The 22,737-nt window shown below is 47.7% G+C and overlaps 1 protein-coding gene across 1 annotated transcript in view; it reads left to right on the top strand.

Annotated features, from left to right (window-relative positions):
• Positions 1-17,294, top strand: part of YY1 (YY1 transcription factor) — a 31,756-nt gene extending 14,462 nt beyond the window's left edge. The window contains exons 2-5 of the mRNA XM_082448273.1: positions 1,216-1,378; positions 9,319-9,379; positions 11,092-11,250; positions 12,083-17,294. Of these exons, the coding sequence (XP_082304399.1) occupies positions 1,216-1,378; positions 9,319-9,379; positions 11,092-11,250; positions 12,083-12,265 (566 nt within the window). The 3' untranslated portion in view covers positions 12,266-17,294. The remainder of the gene's footprint in view (positions 1-1,215; positions 1,379-9,318; positions 9,380-11,091; positions 11,251-12,082) is intronic.
• The last annotated feature ends 5,443 nt before the right edge of the window (positions 17,295-22,737 follow it).

The following is a 22,737-nucleotide window of genomic DNA, read 5'->3' as shown; positions in this document are numbered from 1 at the left end:
TTGCCCCGAGGCATGTGGGATCTTAGTTCCCCAACCAGGGATTGAACCCATGTCCCCTGCATTGGAAAGTGGATTCTTTACCACTGGACCACCAGGGAAGTCCCTGAACCCATATTTATTGAGGACCAACCTACATGCTGACTCAGAGCAAGGCTCTAGGGATACATGGGGATGAAAACGGACAAATATCCCTGTCCTCGTGGAGTTTACAGTCTAGTGGGAGTGGGTGACAGAAATCACACAGCTATGAATACACATTGTAGTCAATAAAAATTGCACAGGTAAAGGCCATGAGGTTAGGGTGGATGGGCCATGGTACACTGGAGGAACTTAAAAGGCCAATATAGCTGGAGCTAAGAGTGAGGGGAGAAGAGTGAAGAATGAGGAGGCTGGAGCGGTAGGCAAGAGGCTAGCTAAGAGTTGAAGGCTAGAAAATCAGACCTGAGTCAGCGTTGCAGAGTTGGTGGTTAACAGGAAGTGTGTGTGGCGGACAGAAAGCAGAACTCTGAGAAGTGGTAGGAGGAGAAGCAAGGAAGCCGAAGATAAGCTGCCGGTTAGAGAAGTGGGCGTAGAACCCGGAAAAGTGGGTGCTGAGGACAGTAATGGCCAACGCTTCCCACTAGGCTAAGAAGGAACACTGAGGGAAAGGTTGTTGACTTTGGCATTGAGGATTTTGGTGACCTTCAAGCAGAAACAGGGTTTTAAGAGATTGAGGAGAAAGACTGGGTGGGTAAGAGGTAACGGCTGTAAATCCCCCGGCTGTAAATCCCCCGTTTAAGAAGCTGCTAAGGAAAGCGTGTTTTTTTGTTTTTTTTTTTTTAAAGAAATTCACGGTCTTTTATTTATTTATTTATTTATTTATTTATGACCGTGTTGAGTCTTCGTTTCTGTGCGAGGGCTTTCTCTAGTTGCGGCGAGTGGGGACCACTCTTCATCGCGGTGCACGGGCCTCTCACCATCGCGGCCTCTCTGTTGCGGAGCACAGGCTCCAGACGCGCAGGCTCAGTAATTGTGGCTCACGGGCCCAGTTGCTCCGTGGCATGTGGGATCTTCCCAGACCAGGGCTCGAACCTGTGTCCCCTGCATTAGCAGGCAGATTCTCAACCACTGCGCCACCAGGGAAGCCCGAAAGCGTTTTTTATAGTTTTAAAAATGTGTTTGCTTACATATACTTCTTTACTCAGCTAAGACGATCCATCTTATGATGTTTTTCAGATGAAAAAAAAGATATTGACCATGAGACGGTGGTTGAAGAACAGATCATTGGAGAGAACTCACCTCCCGATTATTCAGAGTATATGACAGGAAAGAAACTTCCTCCTGGAGGGATACCTGGCATTGATCTCTCAGATCCCAAACAACTAGCAGAATTTGCTAGGTAAGTTATAAGAACTTTTCCTTTCTTTTAGTTAAAGAAAGTACTTGAGTGTTGCCAGCTGTGTTTTTTGGTGCCTAAGTTACAATAGTGGTTTGTATTCTTGCTCTAGGGAAGCTTCTGAAAACAAAAGCAGTTGGTTTTTATTTTCAGTAGTAACTATGCTATGAATGTAAGTGGCAACATTTTAGATTTGAATAAGATGAAGCAAATACCTACTCTTTCATTCTGTAATTGATGTTGCTGTGAATAAATAAAATTGCACATAATTTGTTTGGAAATGGATCTTTACACTGCCTCCTGGCCTCTTTGTATACATTTTAAATTTGCGTGTATTGTCCTGGTCTGAAGCTGCTGGAGGCCTGGGTCTGTACTGGATTTGTAGAGCTGACCGCTGGAAAGGGCTTCATCAGTCCGATTTCAGCATGTCATCAGTTAGGCTCCCGGTGTTCTGTTGATCTAAGCCGGCGTGACAGGAAGAGATCAGGTAGTTAGGGCCAGGACCCTGTGCCTGACTGTCCAAGGTGAGGAGCAGGAAGGAAGGTCTGAGCCCAGCGGTTGTTCATTTGTTTTGCCTGAAACCAGCCAGATTCCTGTAGAAACCTTGGCCCCTTTTTACATTATTTTCTAGCATAGTTTGGCAGTTTTTATAAGGACGTGAGAAAACCCACACAGATGTAAAATTTTAAATAAAATGAAATGAACTAATAAAATCTAGAGTAGGAAGTATACTTCTTTTCCCTACTTGAGGTTGAATGGAACCTGGAACAGCCCAGGAAATGGAGGCAAAGACAGAATCAGTAAGAAAGAAATCTTTGTGCTCTCCTGTCCTGTCTGACAGAGTGGAGCACCTTTCCCACCCACCCCCACCCCCCACCCCGTCTCTTGAGAGCAGAGTAGGGAAGAGCTGGAGACCCTGGGGTGTCCTGGTTTCTCCCAGCCCGCCAAAAACAAGCTGGGCGGCCTCTGGCCATTTGGAACCTCAGTTTCTCCACATGTCATGTGGGTATAAGAATACCATTGTGCTCCGATAAAAGGATCTGTACCCTTTTCTCCTTTCCAGTGAAACTGTAGTTATAGGGAATATAAACATTAATTTATTTCTGATTTATCATGGCTTTAAAAAACTGAAGGCCCTGTCCTTTTGTTAATGACACCGTGTTCCAGCTTTTATTGCTGTTTGTATTTTAAATACAGATATGTGAATTTAATATTAACTGCCCTGCTCCCCTCCCCACCAAAAGTACAAATAAAAATGGAATCTGTAGGATACATAGTTAGCAGTGAGGTCAAGAGTTTTTGGACAGATTGAGCCAAATATACCTGTGTTTAATGTTGTCGTGTGTTCCTAAAGTTAGTCACATCTTCCTTATGGTACTCAGATGTATTGGGGTATGGGCTGCTATTCCAGGGATAGAGAGATGGAACACGGGAATCAAGGAGAGCTTTGTGGAGGGGGCAGCGTTTGATTTGGGCCTTGAAGAACATGGAGTTCTGACGGTGGATGGGGTTTTCATGATGGGGCCTCCATGCCAGAACAACATGAACACAGAATACATACTCACTATCCAGTATATATTCAGAAAACGGAAGTAGTCAAGTTCGGCTGTGAATTAGGGTGCTTACAAGGAAATGACTGGGTTTAGGTAAACGTAAACCAGATCATTAGAGCCTGTGAATACTGGGCCAAGATACGGGCTCTTTAGTATGTAGTAGACAGCTGGTGAAGGTTTTTTTGAGCAGTAGAGAAGGGGTTGTATGATCAGAGATTTAATTTGAGAGAATTACTTTCCAGCTGTATCCAGGCTGGATGGGTGCAGGGACACCCAGGAAGTGGGAGAAACCAGTTGAACAAGAGCTCATGAAGGCCTGAGCCAGAATTGTGGCGGGTGGCGGTCAGACTATGTAAATGTGAGTAAATGTGACAGAGATGACAGGAGACAGTGGAAGACAGAGACAGGTTGGCTGTATGTCTACAGGGAGGGGCAAATGCACATTAATTTTTTTAAAATGCACATTAAAAGCTTTGCTCCATAGGTGACAGGGAAATTGGGAGAGGGTGCTGGTTTGGGGTTCAGAGTATGCAGTGTTTGGTTTTAGATGCTGAAGAGACAGCCGTGCTGGACTTGAGGTGGATTCAGGAAGTAAGTTAGGGCCAGAGCCATCTGATGGGGGGTGGCTAAGAGCGTGAGAGTGTTCTGTAAATAAGCTCTTGGCGGGGGCAGTAGGAGGTTTTGGAGAGAAAAGAGTAAAGTCTTGGGAAGGCCCTTGTATTCAGAACCAGTGACAGAGCCAAAGGATCATTCAGACAGGTAGAAGACTCAAGAAAGTAAGTACAGGGGACTTCCCCTGGCAGTGTAGTGGTTAAGACTCCGTGCTTGCACCGCAGGGGGCACGGGTTCCACTGCACCTCCCTGGTTAGGGAGCTAATAAGATCCCACATGCCGTGGGGTGCGGCGAAAAAGGAAAAGAAGAGAAAAGAAAAAGGTAAGTACAGCATTCCAAGAGCCAGTAGAGTTTCCAGAAGGGCCAAGAGAGAGAAGAATAAGTATTTCTCTAAATAATATATTGTGAAGTAATTCTGGTGGAGGAGCAGAGGGCTGAGGCAAGGTTTTGCCGAGAGGTGGGGCCCATGGGTAGTGGGCAGTAGAAGTGATGAGGTGTTGGTGGCCCTTAGCGTTGTTCCCCTTGCTGGAGAATTGGGTCAGCAATCTTAAAGCTTGTCCCCAGTTCTCTGAACAGAAACTCCAGGATGTTTCAGCTGTAAACTCAGGCACATGTTGCTAAAAGCTTCCGGAGAGAAAAGATAGGTCTACAAAAGGATGATAATTAAACCTGAATGAGAATTTTCTTCAACAGCAATAGATAGTTAGAAGACAAAGGAGCAATGTTCTGAGATTTCTGAGGAAAATTATTGTAAACATAGAATTCTTGATCCAGCAAAGCTATCAGTCCAACACAAGGGCAAAACAATGGCAATTTTAGACACCTAAGGATTCATTTTATGTTGCATGCCTCCTCTCCGAAGAGGTTACTTGAGGCTGTGCTCCTTTACAGTGAGGATGAACGTCAAAGGGAAGACTTCCTAAAGAATACAGTGAACAGAAAATCAAGAAGACTGCTGTGCAACAGGCTGGAAAACTTGTTCAGTTTAGAATAGGAAGTCAGTGGGTTGTAAGAATTTCTTCAAGAAAAGTCCATTTCATTCAGTAGTGGATAGAATGAGCAAGAAGCTGGAAGATCTTGGTGGTGTGGGAACGAGCCTTCTGAAGAAGCGAAGATAGTCAGAAACTCCGTGACAAGGGCGGCAGGGTTAAGAAAACCATGGCCTAAAAATGGGGCATAATTTTGACAATATTTAAAGAGAGAACACTCACTTGACTTGACTCTAGGAAAATTCTCTCCTTGGTAACTGAAGCTCTACTGTATTGGACTTGGAGAGCATGAACTATGATCCTAGCACACAGTCAAATTCTTTAGTCAGCATGACTTATGTAATTACCTGAATATAGTGTGTGTTTATTTTCTTTTATAATCAGCCTGTTAAAGATTTCATTTTGTATACAGAATAGAATGTAATCTTGCTCCCCTTGACAACATGTACAAAGTAAAGGTACAGTATTTGGGCAGTTGTGAGGTTGGGCTCATTCTCGTCCCCATTTTCCATAGTATCTCTTGAAAAGATGATGTAAAACCAAATAAATCTCTCTAATTGGGCAGTGGTGGTGAGAAATAGTTGAGCCCGGAATGCCCAGTTCTGTTAGGGCTTCACATTCTGACAATGTAACAGCTGTGAATAGGACTTTCCAGAGACCCCAGAATGGTGACTGGGTCTCAAAGCTGTTGACAAAGAAGCGCCAAGTTTCAAACTGTTGGGGGCCATATCTTATCTTCTTGGCTTATAATAATGCACAGAACTTGTTCTCCTGGCCTCCTCTTTTCATCCACCCCCACCCTGTGACTCAGTTCTCGGCTTAAGGTGGCATGTTAGTTGCTTTCCCCTTCCCTCCATATACTGGGGTGGTAGGATTCTGGACTGGACTTGGAACTGACCAAAGAATGTTCAGGTTCCTGCTGTACTGAGCCTAGACCGCTTAGTAAATCACTTAGTGTGTGTGAACAAGTATAAGAAATGATGACTTATTTGAAAGTCACGGTATTGCGGAGGTGGGACTATGGTGATTTTGTTCTTTCTTGAAATGTCTTTTTAGTAAATACTTCAAAAATTGGTCAGTGGGTGGGACCTGGAGAATTCTGTTCCCTGATTAAATTGTGTGCATTTTTCATTAACTAAACTTAGCCCTTTGGAAGCCTTCTGTGCAGGAAGACGAGAATAACAAGTGGTTAGGTCAGTCCCAAGTTGGGGGTGGTTTGTCGTGGTTCACTGCCCACCCTGAGACTTTTTCACTGGTTTGATATAAAGATGAAGTGTGATGGTGGAGCTGAAATGCCGTAAAACCCCTCAGTACCACGTGAACGTACACTAAGAGAGAACCCGTTGAACAAACTTGGGCTCGTTTGTCTTAGGCGACACAAAGAAGGGAGGTGAACGGTGCTTGCAGATGGTAGCGCTGTTACACAGGGCCTTCTGTCCCGTCAGCACAGCTGGTTCCAGTCTGGAGTCAGCTAAGCTGCTTATTTTCATTCAAGAATCACTTCTTCAGAAATGTTTCATCTTGGCTTCTGGGACATTTACAGATTTAACTTAGTCAGAACTTCTGGTTTACATAATGCCCTGCTGAAAATTGTCCAGGAAATTCCTGCAGTTTGTGGTACTGGTGTCCAGCCTTTACAATGTATGCAGAATGGCAGAGTGTAAAATCAGCAGTCACGTCATAGGGCACATAGTCTCTATTTTTAATTGAACAGGAAACTTTTGTTGCCTACCTGGCTCCTCCATATAATTTCTAATACATGGAGGGGGCCTTTCCACTTTACCTGTGCTGTTCTTTCTCAGTCTCTCAGTCCTTTAGTTGACAGTGGTGGTTTGGAGCCACCAGTACCTTCTGGGTTGTTAAATACAACTGGCATTTTTTTAAGGAATGAACTCAGTTTTGCCTAGGCGCATTTAGCACAGGTTGGCGGTAATAATAGCCGTCATTTCTCAAGAGCTTAACGTACATCATCTCTTAATTTTCACAGCTCTAAATGGGTAGCATTAATACCTTTTTACAGAATAAGAAACTGAGGCTGAGAAGTTAAGTGATTTGCTCAAGGTCGTGCAGCTGGTTGAAGCCAGCACCCAGTCACACATCCCACTCCGCCTCGTTCATGATGCTAATGCTCTTGTCACCATCTCCAGGTCCAGGAGCTTTGTACGTTTCTCAGTCAGTGAGAAACATATCTTGGTTACTTGTGACTGACTAGTATGGGTGGGTCAAGAAGGTATTCTAAGTAGTAGGATATAATTTTAGTCTTTTTAAAAAATTACTCTCTTTTTTAGGATTTCAAATATATATATATATTTTATTTTGTAGGTTTATGTACCAATTGTTGCCACAAAGATTTTTAGTCTTTACTCACAAAACAGAACACTTTCAATCTAGGCACGCTTGTTTGGAAAATGACCTTTTTAGTGTTTGCATTCGAATATAATGTAAAAGGTACCTGCATATACTGCCTCACTTGCCACTCTGAAGTGAAGAAGAGTGATTTGCTCAGGAGCTTAAGAGTGGCTGCAATTGAATACCTCCACTTCCTCCTTGAGTCCAAGGGTGTTTGCCCAGATGCGTTTTAAACTCTCATTCTAAAATTAATTATATTGCTAAATATTAGCACACATTTTAAAAACGACATTTTAAGAAGAAATACCACTTAATAACATTCAAAAAATAAATCAAGAGTTGGGTGAATGGCACATAGGACTGTTCTCTTTACTTTTGTGTATATTTGAAATTTTCCATGATAAAAAAAATTTAAGTTCCTAGGAATGAATTTAAGAAAATTTGTGAGGTCTGGGGACCCTTGTAGGTAACCGGGCCACACCTATCCTACGGGCATAGGCATTTCACTGCCATTGTCCCCATGTTCGAGCCCTAAGGCGGGTGGAAAAGGGGAAAGGTTGTCAGTATGACGTATTTGTCAACCCAGTGAATGTGTTTTTAAAGTCAGAGTTTTTTGTTTTTGAGATAATTTGCATACAGTAAAATTCACCCTCTTTTAGGTTAGTACCATTCTATGAATTTGGACAAAGACAATCATGTAGTTATCTTCACAGCCAAGACAGCATTTGAGTGGAATCATCAAAGAGTAAACATCTTAATTGGGAGGATTGAAGCTTGGTTCTTAATATACAGTTCTTATTATTAACATTTGATTGGAGTAGAACCCTGTCGTATGAATCACTATTATTTTTCAGACTCTGTTATTATAACCTCCAGGTGGCGCAGTGGCACCAAATTTTTGTTGTACCTGGTTTTGTGAACTCAGACCCAAACTGTATTTAAGGTAACATAGGCTAGTTCAGAGCCCTGTACACAGCAGGCACTTAGAAAATGTTTGCTAACTGATGTGATAATCTTCCAAGTACAAGAAAGAACAAGTATCTACCGGGTTGGACTGGGGAGGATACCAGACTGAAAACGTTCTCTTAGAATTCCAAGTAGGAAATTTGTACTGTCTTGAACAAACTCCTTAGAGATAAGTTATAGCTACCAGATGAATTGTTTCACCTCTGCTCATCCAGGGTGTGGAAAGTTTAAGGAGGTGATTTCATGAGTTCAGGTTTTATAAAGTAAGGAGCATCAGGGAATCCTTTTCTCAGACCAAGAGTGAAGAAGGATGATACTGTTAGGGCCTTGGCTCCCTTAAAGATGACAGCAGCGATCTTTCACAGTAAAAGAGTGGTGGTGAATTAGCCTACTCTCAGGGAGCATCGGCTTAGTTGTGTATTAAATATGCGTCCTCATACAGGAGAGTGAGATGGCAAAACTAGGGACAAGGACATTGGTTTCAGAGATTTTAAATCTTTTTTTCTAGTTTTTCTAGGAACTCTTAATTTCTCACCCTCTACCACACACAGATCTTTAGGTAGTTTTGGAGAGAAAGTTTTGACAAAAGACCAAAGGTTGGTTCAGTGAAAATAGCAGGTAGGTAAGTTACCAAATAAGCAAGCTCTGGGTAGTAACTCCACAAGCAGGGCTCTCCCTGACCGCCCAAGTGATCGAAACTATAATCTCCCTCCCATCACCACCAACACCAAAACTAATAGTATGATGAAAATTAAACAGTGTGAAGAGGTTTGGGGGTGTTCCCGCCAGTCCCTAGGGGCTCCTCCCGAGCGTAACCAATGCTCACAGTTTGCTGTGTTTCCTTGAGCTATTATACGTGTGTGTATATAAATAATTCTCTTTTTAAAAGGACTTTTCTGTACCCTTTTTAAAAAATAGTCTATTTTAAAGATCATTTCTGTCAGTATAAGATGGACAACCCCCCCCCTTTTTTAAGCAGTTGTATAGGATGTATAGTTTTAAGACCCTCCCATATCTTCCTTTTCTAAAGCACCCTTATTATCACAGCAGCTGCTTTTGGATACCTCACTTTGCTTACCTCACTTTGTTCCCACTAGGAGTTTCATCTGTGATTTTGGGGCTGTTGGTCTTTTTTATTTTTTAAAGAGTTTGGGGAAAAGAGCAGATACTTAAATCACACAGCTCACAGTGCCATCCTAAGCTGCACCAGCTTATTAGCTGCGAGGCCGTAGGCAGCCACTCGGTCGTGCTTGTGCTTGAGCATACATACCTGTAGGTGGAAGAGTGCTTCTTCACAGTCGCAGGTCCTCGGAGAATGTGAGTTTTCTCATCCCTTCCCCTTCACGGAAGCATGTCGTAATCTTAGTTTTTGTACCTATAGGGAAAGCATTTTAGGGACTATATGATTTATGCCAGATGAGTCTACCCATTCCTACAAATCTCTCTCTCTTTTTTTTCCCCCCGTTTGGTAAGAATGAAGCCAAGAAAAATTAAAGAAGATGATGCTCCAAGAACAATAGCTTGCCCTCATAAAGTAAGTAATGCTAGGGGGAAAGTGTTCATTACTGTGAAGGAAGTTTTAGAGAGCTTATAAGAAATCGCACTTTTTATTTCCATCTTCATAATTGAGATTCAGTGAGGAGCTATAATCTGGTTTCTAAATTCAAGAGACTGTATTTTGTGATGTAAGTTTTGTTGTTCCATAAAGGCCACTTAAATTTAAATACTATTAAATGGGGTTACTGTAGGGTGCCAGTGTTTTTATTATCACTGTGTACTGAATATACTCTGTTAGGATTTTATTCTTTTTGGATTGTTAACAAGTCAATCTTAAGGCATTGGGTTGTGTCTCACCCATGGACTTTTATGGGACTGTGGGCTCCTTATGGAAGTTTGGAAATCATTTGGGATGTTGCTGAAGTGACCCTAATAAGACTTCATCATTTCCTTCACAATTTTAATTTACCCTGTTAATTGTGTGTTCCTAGGGAGTACGTAATTGTTTTCAAATGTGGCTATTTATTAGTCTTTAATGATAGCCTAAAAAGTACTTTGAGATATTGATTGGGTCTGTTTTAAACTTAATTGGAGGTGAAAATAAAGTATCAAGTAGGTGGTACAGAAAAACAGGAGGGGAGAGATTTTGAATGGAATAAAATATTTAAAAAAAAAACAACAACAGTTGGAGAAGGATAAATTTACTTTCGTGGTCTCACCTCTGATGACTGTGCACCCACAAATTCTTTCTGTCTCTTTTTTTTAATGTTCTTGCTGTGGAAATTTTGATATGTAAAAGCATTTCTGTTGAGGCCAAATACTAATAAGCATTTGAAAACAGTTAGGCCTTAAGTGCTCATCTTCTCTCTAGCTTCTCTCTGTACTTCTTTTCCAATAAGATTTTTTTTTTTCCAATTCCATTTTCTGAATGGAAACTCAGCCTAGGGGTCAAGGTGAAAAAACTGTGGCGCCCCGTCCCCTTCCCCCCCCGCCCCCCTTGCCTGTGAAGCTGTGCAGTGTTGACTCGTGCTGTCCTTCTGTCCTGCTGTCTGATCATTTCCCCATTCACTCCATTATTGGGCAACAACTGCAGAAGAAATGGTGCAGGACATGCTTCTCCCGAGCACTGCCTACCCATCTGCCTCCCCCCCCCTGCTCTGGTATCAGTTTACCTGCTTCTTTTCCTAGTGTCTCACAAAATAAATTTCTTCTGTAGTTGCCATTCCTTGGAGACCCTCTTGCTTCTTTCTCTGTCAAGAAGGGGAAAGAGGCAAAGAGAGAAGAGGGAACAGTAGGCGATGGAGAATGACAGCCCATTCTTGCAGCACAGAATACGGGGCCCACCAAAGGTAGTGGTGGACGGCCGTCATCTTAACTCCGTTTCTCTCAGGGCTTCTGTTACTTCATCTGGGGGCGTAGCTGGCAGCCAGGGTGTCGGGTTCTACTCCCAGCCTGGCTCCTACTAGTAGCGTGACCTTGGGCAAGTCTACTTAAAGACATCTCTAAGCCTCAGTTTCCTCACTGTAAAACAGAAGTTTGCATTACATGTTAAGGCCTTTTTCAGCTGTTTTTTTGTTTTGGGGGGTTTTTTTGTCGTAAATAATTCAATATTTCTACTGTAGCATGAAGTAAAATGTATGTGGGGAGGTTGGGAGGGTCGTTTTATTGTGTCAGTGAAGGCTGTTAAGCGGTAGAATCATTTGTAACAGTTTGCAGTGTGAACCACTAAGCTTCTCTCTCTGTTCGAAGGGCTGCACAAAGATGTTCAGGGATAACTCTGCCATGAGGAAACATCTGCACACCCACGGCCCCAGAGTCCACGTCTGTGCAGAGTGTGGCAAAGCTTTTGTTGAGAGCTCAAAACTAAAACGACACCAACTGGTTCATACTGGAGAGAAGCCCTTTCAGGTAGAGCCAGCCCCTCCTCCCTCCGCTGTCCCCGCAGGTGTAGGCAGGGCGGCAGCCGTGCTGGAGAGACGCCGCCCAGAGAGGCCACGGTGGGGTCCTGGTGACTCACTCGGGGGGCTGCCCCAGCTCTCGACTCCGCCGCGTGTGATCTGTGTGGTACCAGAGACGGGATGTGTCGAGGTGTTTCTGGAGTGTACTTGACGTCAGGAGAAACACGGGATTGCTCGAGAGCAAGCCTAAAACAGAAGTTCTCATGCGTTCACTGTGGGATTAAAGCAGTTTACTTGCTGTACTTAACTTATTTTTTATAGTATATTGAACTGCTAATTGACAGGGAACTTCTAAAATTTTTGCTGTAGGAGAGTAACTGTGAAAATAGTATTTTGCCTTGTTTTTAGAAGCCCATGAACAAGTGAACGAATTAGCAGGGCAGCTGGTAAATCTAACATGGTTCTTTTTGATACTTGACACCAGAAACCTTCCTAACCGTTTGTCTCTTATTATTTGAAATATTTACACAAATGTTAGGACCCTAACATGAGATTTAGGAAGATTCTTGCTGTTTTGCTGAATGTTTCTCTTACTTTGTGTTTAAAAAATTCATGAGGGCTCTGCATGGGTCCTAGGAGTTGTCGGGGCAGAGTTACAGCTCCCTGCCCCCTAATTTAGACTGTATCTCAAAAGCTTCCCCCCAGGGCAGGGAGGGGCAAGGAGGGGCAGGGAGGAGCCCAGTGAGGTAGAAGAGGTAGGCTGCTCTCCCCCCAGCAGTGCGCTGCCCCCTCCCGGGCCTGGTCGGAGTCTGAGCGGGTTGTCTCTGGTCTCTCCTCGACAGTGCACGTTCGAAGGCTGCGGGAAACGCTTTTCACTGGACTTCAATTTGCGCACGCATGTGCGAATCCATACCGGAGACAGGCCCTATGTGTGCCCCTTCGACGGTTGTAATAAGAAGTTTGCTCAGTCGACTAACCTGAAATCTCACATCTTAACACATGCTAAGGCCAAAAACAACCAGTGAGAAGAAGAGAGAGAAGACCCTTCTCAGCCTCGGGAAGCATCTTCCAGGAGTGTGATTGGGAATAAATATGCCTCTCCTTTGTATATTGTTTCTAGAAAAGAATTTTAAAAATGAATCCTACATACCCAAGGGACATGTTTTGATAAAGTAGTAAAAATTAAAAAAAAAAAAAAACTTTAATAAGATGACATTGCTAAGATGCTCTATCTTGCTCTGTAATCTCGTTTCAAAAACACGGTGTTTTTGTAAAGTGTGGTCCCAACAGGAGGACAATTCATGAACTTCGCATCAAAAGACAATTCTTTATACAACAGTGCTAAAAATGGGACTTCTTTTCACACTCTTATAAATATGAAGCTCACCTGTTGCTTACAATTTTTTTAATTTTGTATTTTCCAAGTGTGCATATTGTACACTTTTTGGGGATATGCTTAGTAATGCTATGTGTGATTTTTCTGGAGGTTGATAACTTTGCTTGCAGTAGATTTTCTTTAAAAGAATGGGCAGTTACATGCATACTTCAAAAGTATTTTCCTGTAAAAAAAAAAGTTATATAGGTTTTGTTTGCTATCTTAATTTTGGTTGTATTCTTTGATGTTAACACATTTTGTATAATTGTATCGTATAGCTGTATTGAATCATGTAGTATCAAAATATTAGATGTGATTTAATAGTGTTAATCAATTTAAACCCATTTTAGTCACTTTTTTTTTCCGAAAAATACTGCCAGATGCTGATGTTCAGTGTAATTTCTTTGCCTGTTCAGTTACAGAAAGTGGTGCTCAGTCGTAGAATGTATTGTACCTTTTAACACCTGATGTGTACATCCCGTGTAACAGAAAGGGCAACAATAAAATAGCAATCCTACAGAAAGAATATGGCAGAAAAAGATCTGTAAGCACAGTCTTATTTCCTTTTGTTGTCCAGAATAATTATAATTCTTGAGCCTCCCAGAAATTGGAAGTTAAATAAAGCAACTCAAGTTTCCTTTATTTTGCACTCAATTACAGTGACTTGTGATTAAAGCGATGCATGGATATTTTAATACTTCCCATGTGTACTGAATTCTGAAAGAGAGAGTAGGTAACAGGCATCCCGAGTTAAGGAACTACCTCAGAGTACCCCACACCAGGCCCGCTGGTAATAGGATTTTGGTTTTAGCTCCCCCAGCAAACGTGTGACCGAAGCAGTGTGTGCCCTGGCCTGTGTGTGTTCTCAAGGTAAGGTGTTACCTGGCAGGGGGCGCGAGCAGAGGGGAGACCAGGCATTTCCATTGCTCAGGCCGCCTTCAGGGCAACTCCCGCAGGTCCTGGCTTGTCTAACAGGAAACGCTTATGGTTATTGGCTGTTTGGTTTGAGAGCCTTGGTTCCTCCATCTAGTGGAATCTTTAAACGCTAGCACATTGTAGCAGTTGAGCGCCAGTAGCTTACTTTTGTGCTTCTAAATGGATACTGAGTGCAGATTGGCAAGGTGATTCGGTTATTAAGAAAACTGTACTCAGTGAGTACTTTACCTCTCACGTTGTGACCTCTTAAATGTACGATTATAATTTTTGGATTTTACTTAGAGTCAAATATCAGACTCATGAGACTATTTTATAAACTGCCATGATACAGCAAAATCCCATTTATTCAAAATGCAAACATACTGTGTGTCTTTGTGCTGTATGCTTGACTCTGCAAAGTAATTGACGGACTAGCTAATACCAGAGATTCAGGTACAAGACGTCCAGGACATCATCAGGTCAAAAACATAGCCCTGTCTCTTACAGCTTCTCCATTGGTCCTATACAGGAGGATTGGTGACCCAATGACAGTGACCCTGTGGCCCTCCGGAATTTTGAAGTGCCTTCTGAATCATAGATGAAAAATTTAACTTGAGACACTTTTTTCTATTTGTTCAGAATCTGTTATCCATTGAGTAGTTTGATGGAACTGAGTTAATCAGAAGACCCCAGCTGTTCTCTGGATAAGCCAGGCTTTGCTGTATCTGGCAGTCAGGAGAGAGGTAAGCCCGTGGCGGAGGTCCCCTTCAAAGCTGAGCGTCCCCGTGCGAACCTGTGGTTCTTTGACTAGACCTGGGGCAGAGGCCTCCACCGCCGCCCGTGGTGTCAGCGCCCGTGCTTCCCTCCCCACCCCACCATCGGGTGAGCAGTCCCCGGGTGGCTGTGTTAGGGGTCTGGAGCTGCGTCACCCTCACCCAGCATTGTGCCACACTGGAGCCTGGTCCTGGCACCGTCCTCAGGACTCCTGCCCAAGGGCCCACGGCAAGACAGACTTAGGCTGTGGGGAAGTCTCCCCGGCAGCCCCGAGAGCCATGTCATGACCTACAGAAGCCAGGCTCCTGAGTTGGAGGGAGGTCCCTCTTCCTCTGTGCCTTGACCCCTTGGGGGATACCTTTGGTCATCTCTTCTGTCCCTTTCTGTCTCTGAGTGGAATAGCCATCGCTCTCCTTGACTCTTTTCTCTGTTCACGTGTTTGCTCTCAATCTGCAGAGTTAATTTGTGAAAGGCATTTCATTGGGCATTTGAGGAAAATTTAATGCCCAAGCTCCTCACTGACATAGCACTCTCAGCTTACACCAGTAGTGTAGGAAACTGATAAATGAGCGACAGCTTACAGAGTAGAGGTAGTTCTCCTTGGGTATAACGTACCCATTTTGCTCGTGGTTAGAATTTATAATTTTGCTAAAGATGTAATTTACTAAAATTTAAAATCATGTTCTCACAGTGAGTCAATTGTCTTGAGGATTAATCTGATTTGTAAGTAATACTGATAGACATATTTTCTTACATCTGAGCTGAAATAAATGCATGTTTCTAGCATATGTAATATAAAAACTCCAGAGGATAAGTTTACATTTAACAAGATGTTGTTTTCTATTTTTGGATTTCTTATTATTTTCCCCTTTTTTTGGTGGTAGGGGTTTAGGGGGAAGCATAATATTTGTATAAAGAACTGTCACCCCAGAGTGACATTTATTTTCCAAGGTGACATTGAGCTCTCTGTTGGTTTCATATTATAGGTGTTTGTGTGCTGTGTGCCTAGATTCAAGGCCTGCGGATTTGAGGAAAATCAAAGTTGTTTTTGTGGGTTTTTTTTTTTTTAATTTGGTTTTCATGTACATTCTTTTAAATGTCGATTATTTTGCTAAATTTGAGTAAAGTGAGACCCGTTGGATAGTACCCTGGACGCCTGATGGTGTTGCCGAGTTCTGGTTTGTTTCTTCACGTCTATGAGACCCTTCATTCAGAAGGGCTCCTAGAGAGACCCGCGGCTCTGCCTGAGCAGCTGTTGAAGCGCTTTAAGGAGGTTTACTGCTGCCGGCGCTGCTTAGCCAGACTTAACCTACTGTACTTAACCTCAGGATCGGTGTCTGTGGCGCAGGAAGCCCTGGCCTCTCTACGTTTTTGAGTTGGAACGCTGATAATCCACCCGCACAACTACAGGCAGAGAACATGGATCACTTCTTGTGTCTGATTCCTCTGATTTGGGATCAGCATTCTTAGTAAGGCCACGTTATTAATCCTCAGTTCCTTCTATATTCTTGACATCTGACCACCAGCAAAAGCAAGGACCCCAGAGGTCAGCAGTGGCGAGAGCTGAAGCGGTTCGTGGGCGTCCGCGGGACGCCGGGGCCGCGCCGCGAGGCTTCCTCCCCCTGCCCCCCGCTGCCCCGTGCCTGCCACTGGATGGCCTCGACCCTGGCCTCCCGGGCACCTGTCTGACCGCAGAGCCCCTTGTCCTGGCTCCCGTTGGCATCGGTGCAAGCGCAGCACCTCGTCAGAGATCAGACGCGGCAGGTCCAGGCAGGTGTGTTCCACCCTAACTTTGACCCCAAGAGGTTGAGGAGGAGGCGCGGCCCCCCGAGCTGTGCTCCCTCGCAGCCGAGGGCACGCGCTCCACAGTCCGCTCTTCCACTTTACAGAGGGTGCCCTCGGGCTCCCTCGCGCCTGCGCAGAAGCACTTGACTGCGTGGCTGGCCAGGTCTCCTGCACCCCAGCTTCCTGACCTTTATGGGCCTTGACTGTCACTGCCCGGACTGTGCGGACTGTGCTCGGGTTCCCCGGTTGCTTGAAGGCCTGTAAGTGCCCTTCAGAGCCGCGGCCTCAGGCAGGAGGGGCGGGCCCTCCACGAGTGGGCGTGTCCTGCGAAGGGCTTCCAGTGTCTGTGCTCATGCCCGAGTGGTCTCCGGAGGGCCGGAGTGGATGTTTGCTGGAGCCGGGGCTGGACGGAGACCTGATGGGAGGGGCGTGCGGCGTGCGGTTGGCACACTTCATGCGCTCCCATTAGAAAAACCGGAAGGGAATGTTGAAATAGAACGTTGGCGTTAGGTCAGCAGGCAAATCAAAATTCCCACAGGTTGGTCACCCGGGCCCCCAGGTCTTCAGCCAGCATTCGGGGAGTCTGCAGAGGAAGGTGAGTGTGGTGGCATCACATTCATCTAAAGCGCGATGATTGGTTTTCCACAAAGTGGCAGGTTTGATCAAATTGACTGCTTTTCGTTAAAGGCGCTCAGACGCCGTAAGAAACAGCCTTGGGATGTCATAGGGAGGGGGCCAGTTGCTGTGCTGTATTCTGTTTGCTGCTTTATCTGGGCGCTGCACGATGTCTGCATACAGTATGGAGGGGGAAAGGGCATCAGTACCAAACAATAACCTTTTTTCTACAACATCCAAAACTGGTATGAGGCTCTGTTATCTACAGATGGTGATTGGTTAAACTATTTTCATAGAACAATTCTGTTTTTATTCACTTTCTGGTAACTTCTGTAGGCCCTGGTTCAAGGACTTAGCATTGCGTCTCATGTACATCTTTTTCTTAAATGTTCTTTGCCATTTCTGGAATTGTTCTTGGTTTTTCCTTAGCTCATAGGTCATAGATGCAGAAATATTATAGTATTTAAGGCATCCGCATCAAGCATCAAATGGCTTTGCATCCAGAAAAACATTTAACAATAACTCAGTTTGAAGCACCAAGCATGTGTAACATGGCTCTATAAAATATAATAAACGCATAATATTGTTAAGCTTTTTAATGCCTGTGGTTCTTGTTTGTTCCTCAGTCTCTTAAGCCACCTCTTTTCCTGAGTTTCATTACACAGTACAACTGGCCGTAAGCTCCCGCTTGGTCTGATGGCTGCCTCAGCTGCCCAGGGCAGATCCTTGTGGGTTTCCTTCTGGCATAGGAATGGGAACTCCTAGGATTCAATCTTTCTTGTGTTAAGAAATGCTTTCATAACATAACCTCAGCTCTAAGATGGACTAATGGGCCAGAAGGAGTTTAAATGAGAACCTCACCCACTTTTCTTTTTTTTTTAAGAATTCAGAACCTTTAAGACCCAGAGCATGGTTTCAGGCCTTAGTAAACAGCAACATTATTATAATTTGTCGTTTTTCTTTTTTTGGGTTTTTTTTGGCCATGTGGCATGTGGGATCCTAGTTCCCAGACCAGGGATCGAACCTGTGCCCCCTGCAGTGGAAGTGTGGAGTTCTTAACCACTGGACCGCCAGGGAAGTCCCTTCACCCACTTTTTAGAAAGCACAGCCAAATGAAATTCTCATGCACTTGGGTCCATGACCCTCACTCAGTGTTAGTTCTGGAAGCTTCTGTGCCAAAAAGAAAAGCTTACTAAAACTGGGATAGACTCTTTAACACTTGGTAAATATATTGAGAGCTAGATAGGATTTAGGGGCTGGGGAACGAAATACTCCCCACCCTCACCCAGCTAGGCTCCTGTGACTGATGTACTGCAGATCGAGGTTGATTATTACCCCTTAATTCATGTGACTTTACCTCCTCTTGTTAATGATGGAAGGGCTACTGACAATGTGGCTGAGGGGGCACGTCCAGGCCCGCGTGAGGCCCAGACTGCCGAGTGAAGGGCCAAGGTCGAGCTGAGCCGGGGAGCAGCCGTGGTGAAAAACTGTGCGCGTGTCTTCAGATTTGAGATGGGAAGGACCTCGGATTGTTGAGGGCTTTGGCGTTGCTTTCTGTGGGCACCCCCAGATAACAGTGAGACCAGCGTCCCTCCTTTGCACGTGCCCGGACCTCCACCCGGCGAAAATACCATTTGTTGAGAGCTGTGCCCAGGACCGTGCCTGGCATTGTGAACACCATTTCAGTTATTCCTCCAGACTGCCCTTGGAGGAATTCCACAGATCACCCCATGCCATGGATGAGGGGCACTGGTGAAGGTTCGGGCAGCCGCAAGTCAAAACCCAGGCTACCTGGCTCCCAGCGGCACTCTGTTTGCCCCAGAACCCTCAGCCTGAGTTCATCTCCAACCCCCTTTCAAAGAAGCCCTGGTCCCTGTCTGTGGCGGACGCCGTGGCCTCTGGGTTCCCAGCTCGGCAGCCTCTCTGGCTCTTAGAAGAGATCATCTCCTGGTCTTGGATCTGGCTCTCCGGGCACTCCCACTGCCAGCAGTTTTTCAGCTCCTAGATCTGGCCCCAGCTGCTCCTCTCCGGCCTGCCATCACTGCCGTGCCAGGCTCCAGCGTGGGAGTTGCCACCGCACCGGAACCTCCAGTGACTCCTTGCTTGTACCCGGTAAAACCCTAAGCCCCAGCCCTGACCTACTTTTCCAGCCTCTCGCCTCCCTCTTGGAGTTTCTCATTTCCGAAGCTTCCCTGTCCTTGAATTGCCAGGTTTATTCACTCAGCTGAGCACCAATGATGTGTCACGCCCTGTTTCAGGTGCTGACGGAACCGCACTAGGATTACATCTAGTAGAGGAGATGGCAGGAGATGATAAAAGATAAGTATGGGGAGTGCTGTGAAAGAAAAGAGAGGAAGGGGCTGGGGAGGGAGGGCAGCCTCAGGGCAGGAGGCCCCCGAGGAAGGGTGTGCCCGCCTGGCCGGAAGCGACCTGGTCCAAGCCGCCTTCCATCTTCTGCAACGTGTTGCTTATGTACCGGATCCCCCGAGTGTCCCCGGAGCTGGTGGCCAGAGCCCCTCTCCAGCTCTGCCCACCACTCCCCCGCACCCCAGGCTCTGCCATGGCGAGTTCAGGCTCTGGTCCCAGGTCCCACGCTGGCTCGCGCCTCCGGCTTTGGAGCAGCCCAGCCGTGGGGGGGCGGGGCGCTGGGCTCTGGCCACCCCCGCGGGTGGGGCGGGGGCCGCGTCTGGGCTGGTGGGGAAAGGGGCGCACGTGCGTGGCGTCGAGGTGCCAGGACCCCGAAAGCCAGCTCCCCTGGAGACGCCTGGCTGTTTCGGGAGCCCGAGCGCCGTGAGGAGCTTAGGGGCCCTCCGCCTCGGCACCCCACGGCCCCCCGTGCCCGCCGCGGACACCCTGCCGGGGGTGAGGGGGCTCACTCACCCTCCAGCGCCCCCTCGGTGCAGCCTGCAGGTGGACCCCAACCCAGGCCAGGGGGAGGGGACACGGTGGTTGGAAAGGCCTTGGCATTCGACCAACACGAAGGGCACATGACCTTGGGCCTGTTGACCTTGGGCCTCGGGAGCTTCGTCTTCCTCGACGGAAGATGGGAGGCCTGCTCCACCGTGAGGGGGGCGGCAGGGGGACCAGGGGCCAGCCTCGGAGAGTCCAGGAGGAGGCGGCGCCTGCCCACCAGGGACCAAAGGGAGGAGGGGAGTGGGCGCTGGGCTGGCCCCCAGGAGAGGCCGGGAGGGCCGGGGGGGGGCGTTGGGGGGTCATCTGAGCAAGGCCTGGGGCTGGGAGGGCTCCTGGCACACGCCCAGACCAGGGAGAGGGTGGTGCCTGCCCGTGGAGGGTGGGGCAGGGGGAGCAGCGGCCCCAGGAGGCCTGGCCACCTTGGCTGAAGTCAGGACCTGTATCGGGAGGGCGGGAGACGCTGAGGCTTCAGTGAGGGGGGCGTGGGAGCCCCCCAGGCCAGCGCTGCTTTGTCTCCCTCACCCTCCTTCTGTGGGCCAGGGGGCTGGGCTCCTCATCGTCCCTTTCCCCCCCGACTTTGAGCCCCGCTCTGCTGCAGTCACCCCATTCTAGTGCCAGGTCACCTGCTCCCCACCACCCCTGGTGACCTCAGCATCTGTCCTAGGATGGTCCACCCCCGTCTGGCCTGTCTGTTCCTTGGCTTCTTCCTCCTGATGACCCCGCCCCTGAATGCCACTGCCATGGCTGCCCCCAAATTGCCTTGTCTTCACTGACACCCGCCCCCTCCAGTCCGTCCCTGGGCATCCTGCTCTCTGATTGCCACTCCTGCCTCTCAGCCTTCAGGCTGCCAGCAGATCACCTGTCGCCATTCGGCCACTCAACCCCATGTCCCGGCTTCACTCTCTCCTGCGTCCTTGCCTTCCCTCCCTCTGCATAGGCTCAGCTCCCAGCAGCCTTAGCTAGTGTGCCCTGGTCACGGTGGACGCTGCCTCTCCCAGGGAGCCCGGGCGGGTGCCATGAGGTCAGGGTCTGGGCACCAACGCAGCAAGGGAGTTGAGACCAAGGCTCCCACAGAGTGGGTGCTGGCCTGTCCCAGGCCCCTCTGCTACTTGAACTGCCACTCCAACCGCAGAACTTGACGAGTCGGCCACCAGGAGTCGGTGGGGCGGGTAGGGCGGGAGCCCAGGCCGATCCTGGCTCTTGTGAAGCTCCCGCCGGTGGGTGGAGGACGGCCGGTCGCCGTGAGGGCTGTGGGCCCGTAGGACCTGCAGCTCTGGCCTTGTGACCCTGGACAGGGCCACCCCCCCTCCGCTGGTGTCCTCTGTTGGGCTCTTGGGAGCATTAAAGGGGGGGGTGTGTGCAAAGGGCTGATCTGTTGTTCCTGCAGTCACAAGAACCCGCCCCCCATGGGGGAGCCATGAAGGCCCCAGCTCTGTGTGGGGCGAGGGGCTTTTGACCAGGAGAAATGATTAAATAAGTGAAGGCGGGCCAGGTCAGGCCAGTGAGGACAATGTCAGGAGGAGGGGCATGCTTTGTCCACTCCCTGTGCCTGGGGCCCAAAGGGATAAAAAAGGAAAAGGAGAGAGGCGTTGAGGGGGCACAGGGAGGAGGTTGCACTTCCCCACAGCTGGCCTCCCGTGCTGCAGAAATCGGGGAAGACGGTTTGGTGGGTTGACTTGGGGTTTCCCTCAAACTGCATGGGGGCTTCACCTGTCTCCCTTCATTCCCCTGTGGCCCCGCCCACCTGCCGCTGGCACCCTCCCTTTCCAGCCTGGAACTGCCCTTTGGCTCAGATGCCCCCACCCAGGCTTGCCTCCTCTTGCCCAGTGTAGCCCATTCACCTCACAGCCTCCTGGGGGGTCTTTAAGGCATGACCCAGATCACCCCCCACCCGAGGCAAAACCTGCCAGCTCCTTACCGGGTCGTGATGCATTTGGCTACAAATGACAGAGAAACCAAGGAAGAGTGTGTGACTGGCCTTCCCCAGGCCAGGCTGGTTCGGTGGCCTACCAAGGCCACGGGGCCAGCTCTATTCCCACTGCACCTGCAGGCATCCTGTCCCCATTTCATCAGTAAAAGGGGGCAGGGTCAGAGGGCAAGGGATGTGTCACAGCCGCGTGTGTCCCTTTCACAAAGCTTTCTCAGAAGCCCCAGCCACAGCTTTCATCTCACTGGCAGGATCTGGGACCCATGGCCACCTCTAGCTGCAAGGGAGTCTGGAAAGGTGTTTTTTTTCTGGACACACTGAAGCACAGAACAAACTGGGATTCTAGGCACGTGGGCGCGTCTGCCACGCCGCCCTTCCTTCCCGTCCACCCTCCCAGGCCTTGGCTAAATCTGCCCCCTCAGCTCCGGCCCCACTGTCCCTCTGCGGCCTGGTCAGCTGTTGCCCCTCCTCCGACTGTTCAGCTGTCTGCCTAGTTACTGTTCCAAGCGTAGCTGAAAGAATAAAGTAAGGAACGTTGAATTGAGTCCCCTGAACAGACATGTTGAGGTCCTCACCCCAGGTGCCTGTGAATGTGACCTTATTTGGAAACGGTCTTTGCAGGTGTTATTAGTTAGGTCATCCAGGAGTTAGGTGGGCCCTTAAGCCAACGCCTGGTGTCCTTATAAAAAGAGAAGACAGGGAATTCCCTGGCCGTCCAGTGGTTAGGATGCCCGCTTTCACTGCCGGGGGCCCGCATTCAATCCCTGGTTGGGGAATTAAGATCCTGCAAGCTGCGCGGTTCCGGGGTGGGGCTGGGGAGAGAAGACGGAGACCCACAGGGGAAAAGGGCACATGAAGATGGAGGCAGACACTGGAGCAATGTGCTTACAAGCCAAGGATTACTGGCCACCAGGTGCTGGAAGAGGCCAGGAAAGATTCTCCCTCAGAACTTCCAGAAGGAAGCAACACTGTTGACACCTGAATTTCACACTTCTGGCCTCCAGAACTTAAGAGAATAAATGTCTGTTGTTTTAGCCACACAATCTGTGGGCCGTTGTTATGGCAGCCCTGGGAAACTGCTACAATCTCCAAGATAATTGTCAACTGAAAAAAGCAAAGAACAGAACGGTCAGTACCTGGGCCGTGCTTTGCGGGAGCGTGGATGTTCCCGCGTGCTGGGACTCGCCTGGGAC

The sequence above is a fragment of the Balaenoptera physalus genome (assembly GCF_965194825.1).
Source record: "Balaenoptera physalus genome assembly, chromosome: 2".
Taxonomy (NCBI): domain Eukaryota; kingdom Metazoa; phylum Chordata; class Mammalia; order Artiodactyla; family Balaenopteridae; genus Balaenoptera; species Balaenoptera physalus.
This window is presented reverse-complemented; position numbering and strand designations above follow the sequence as displayed.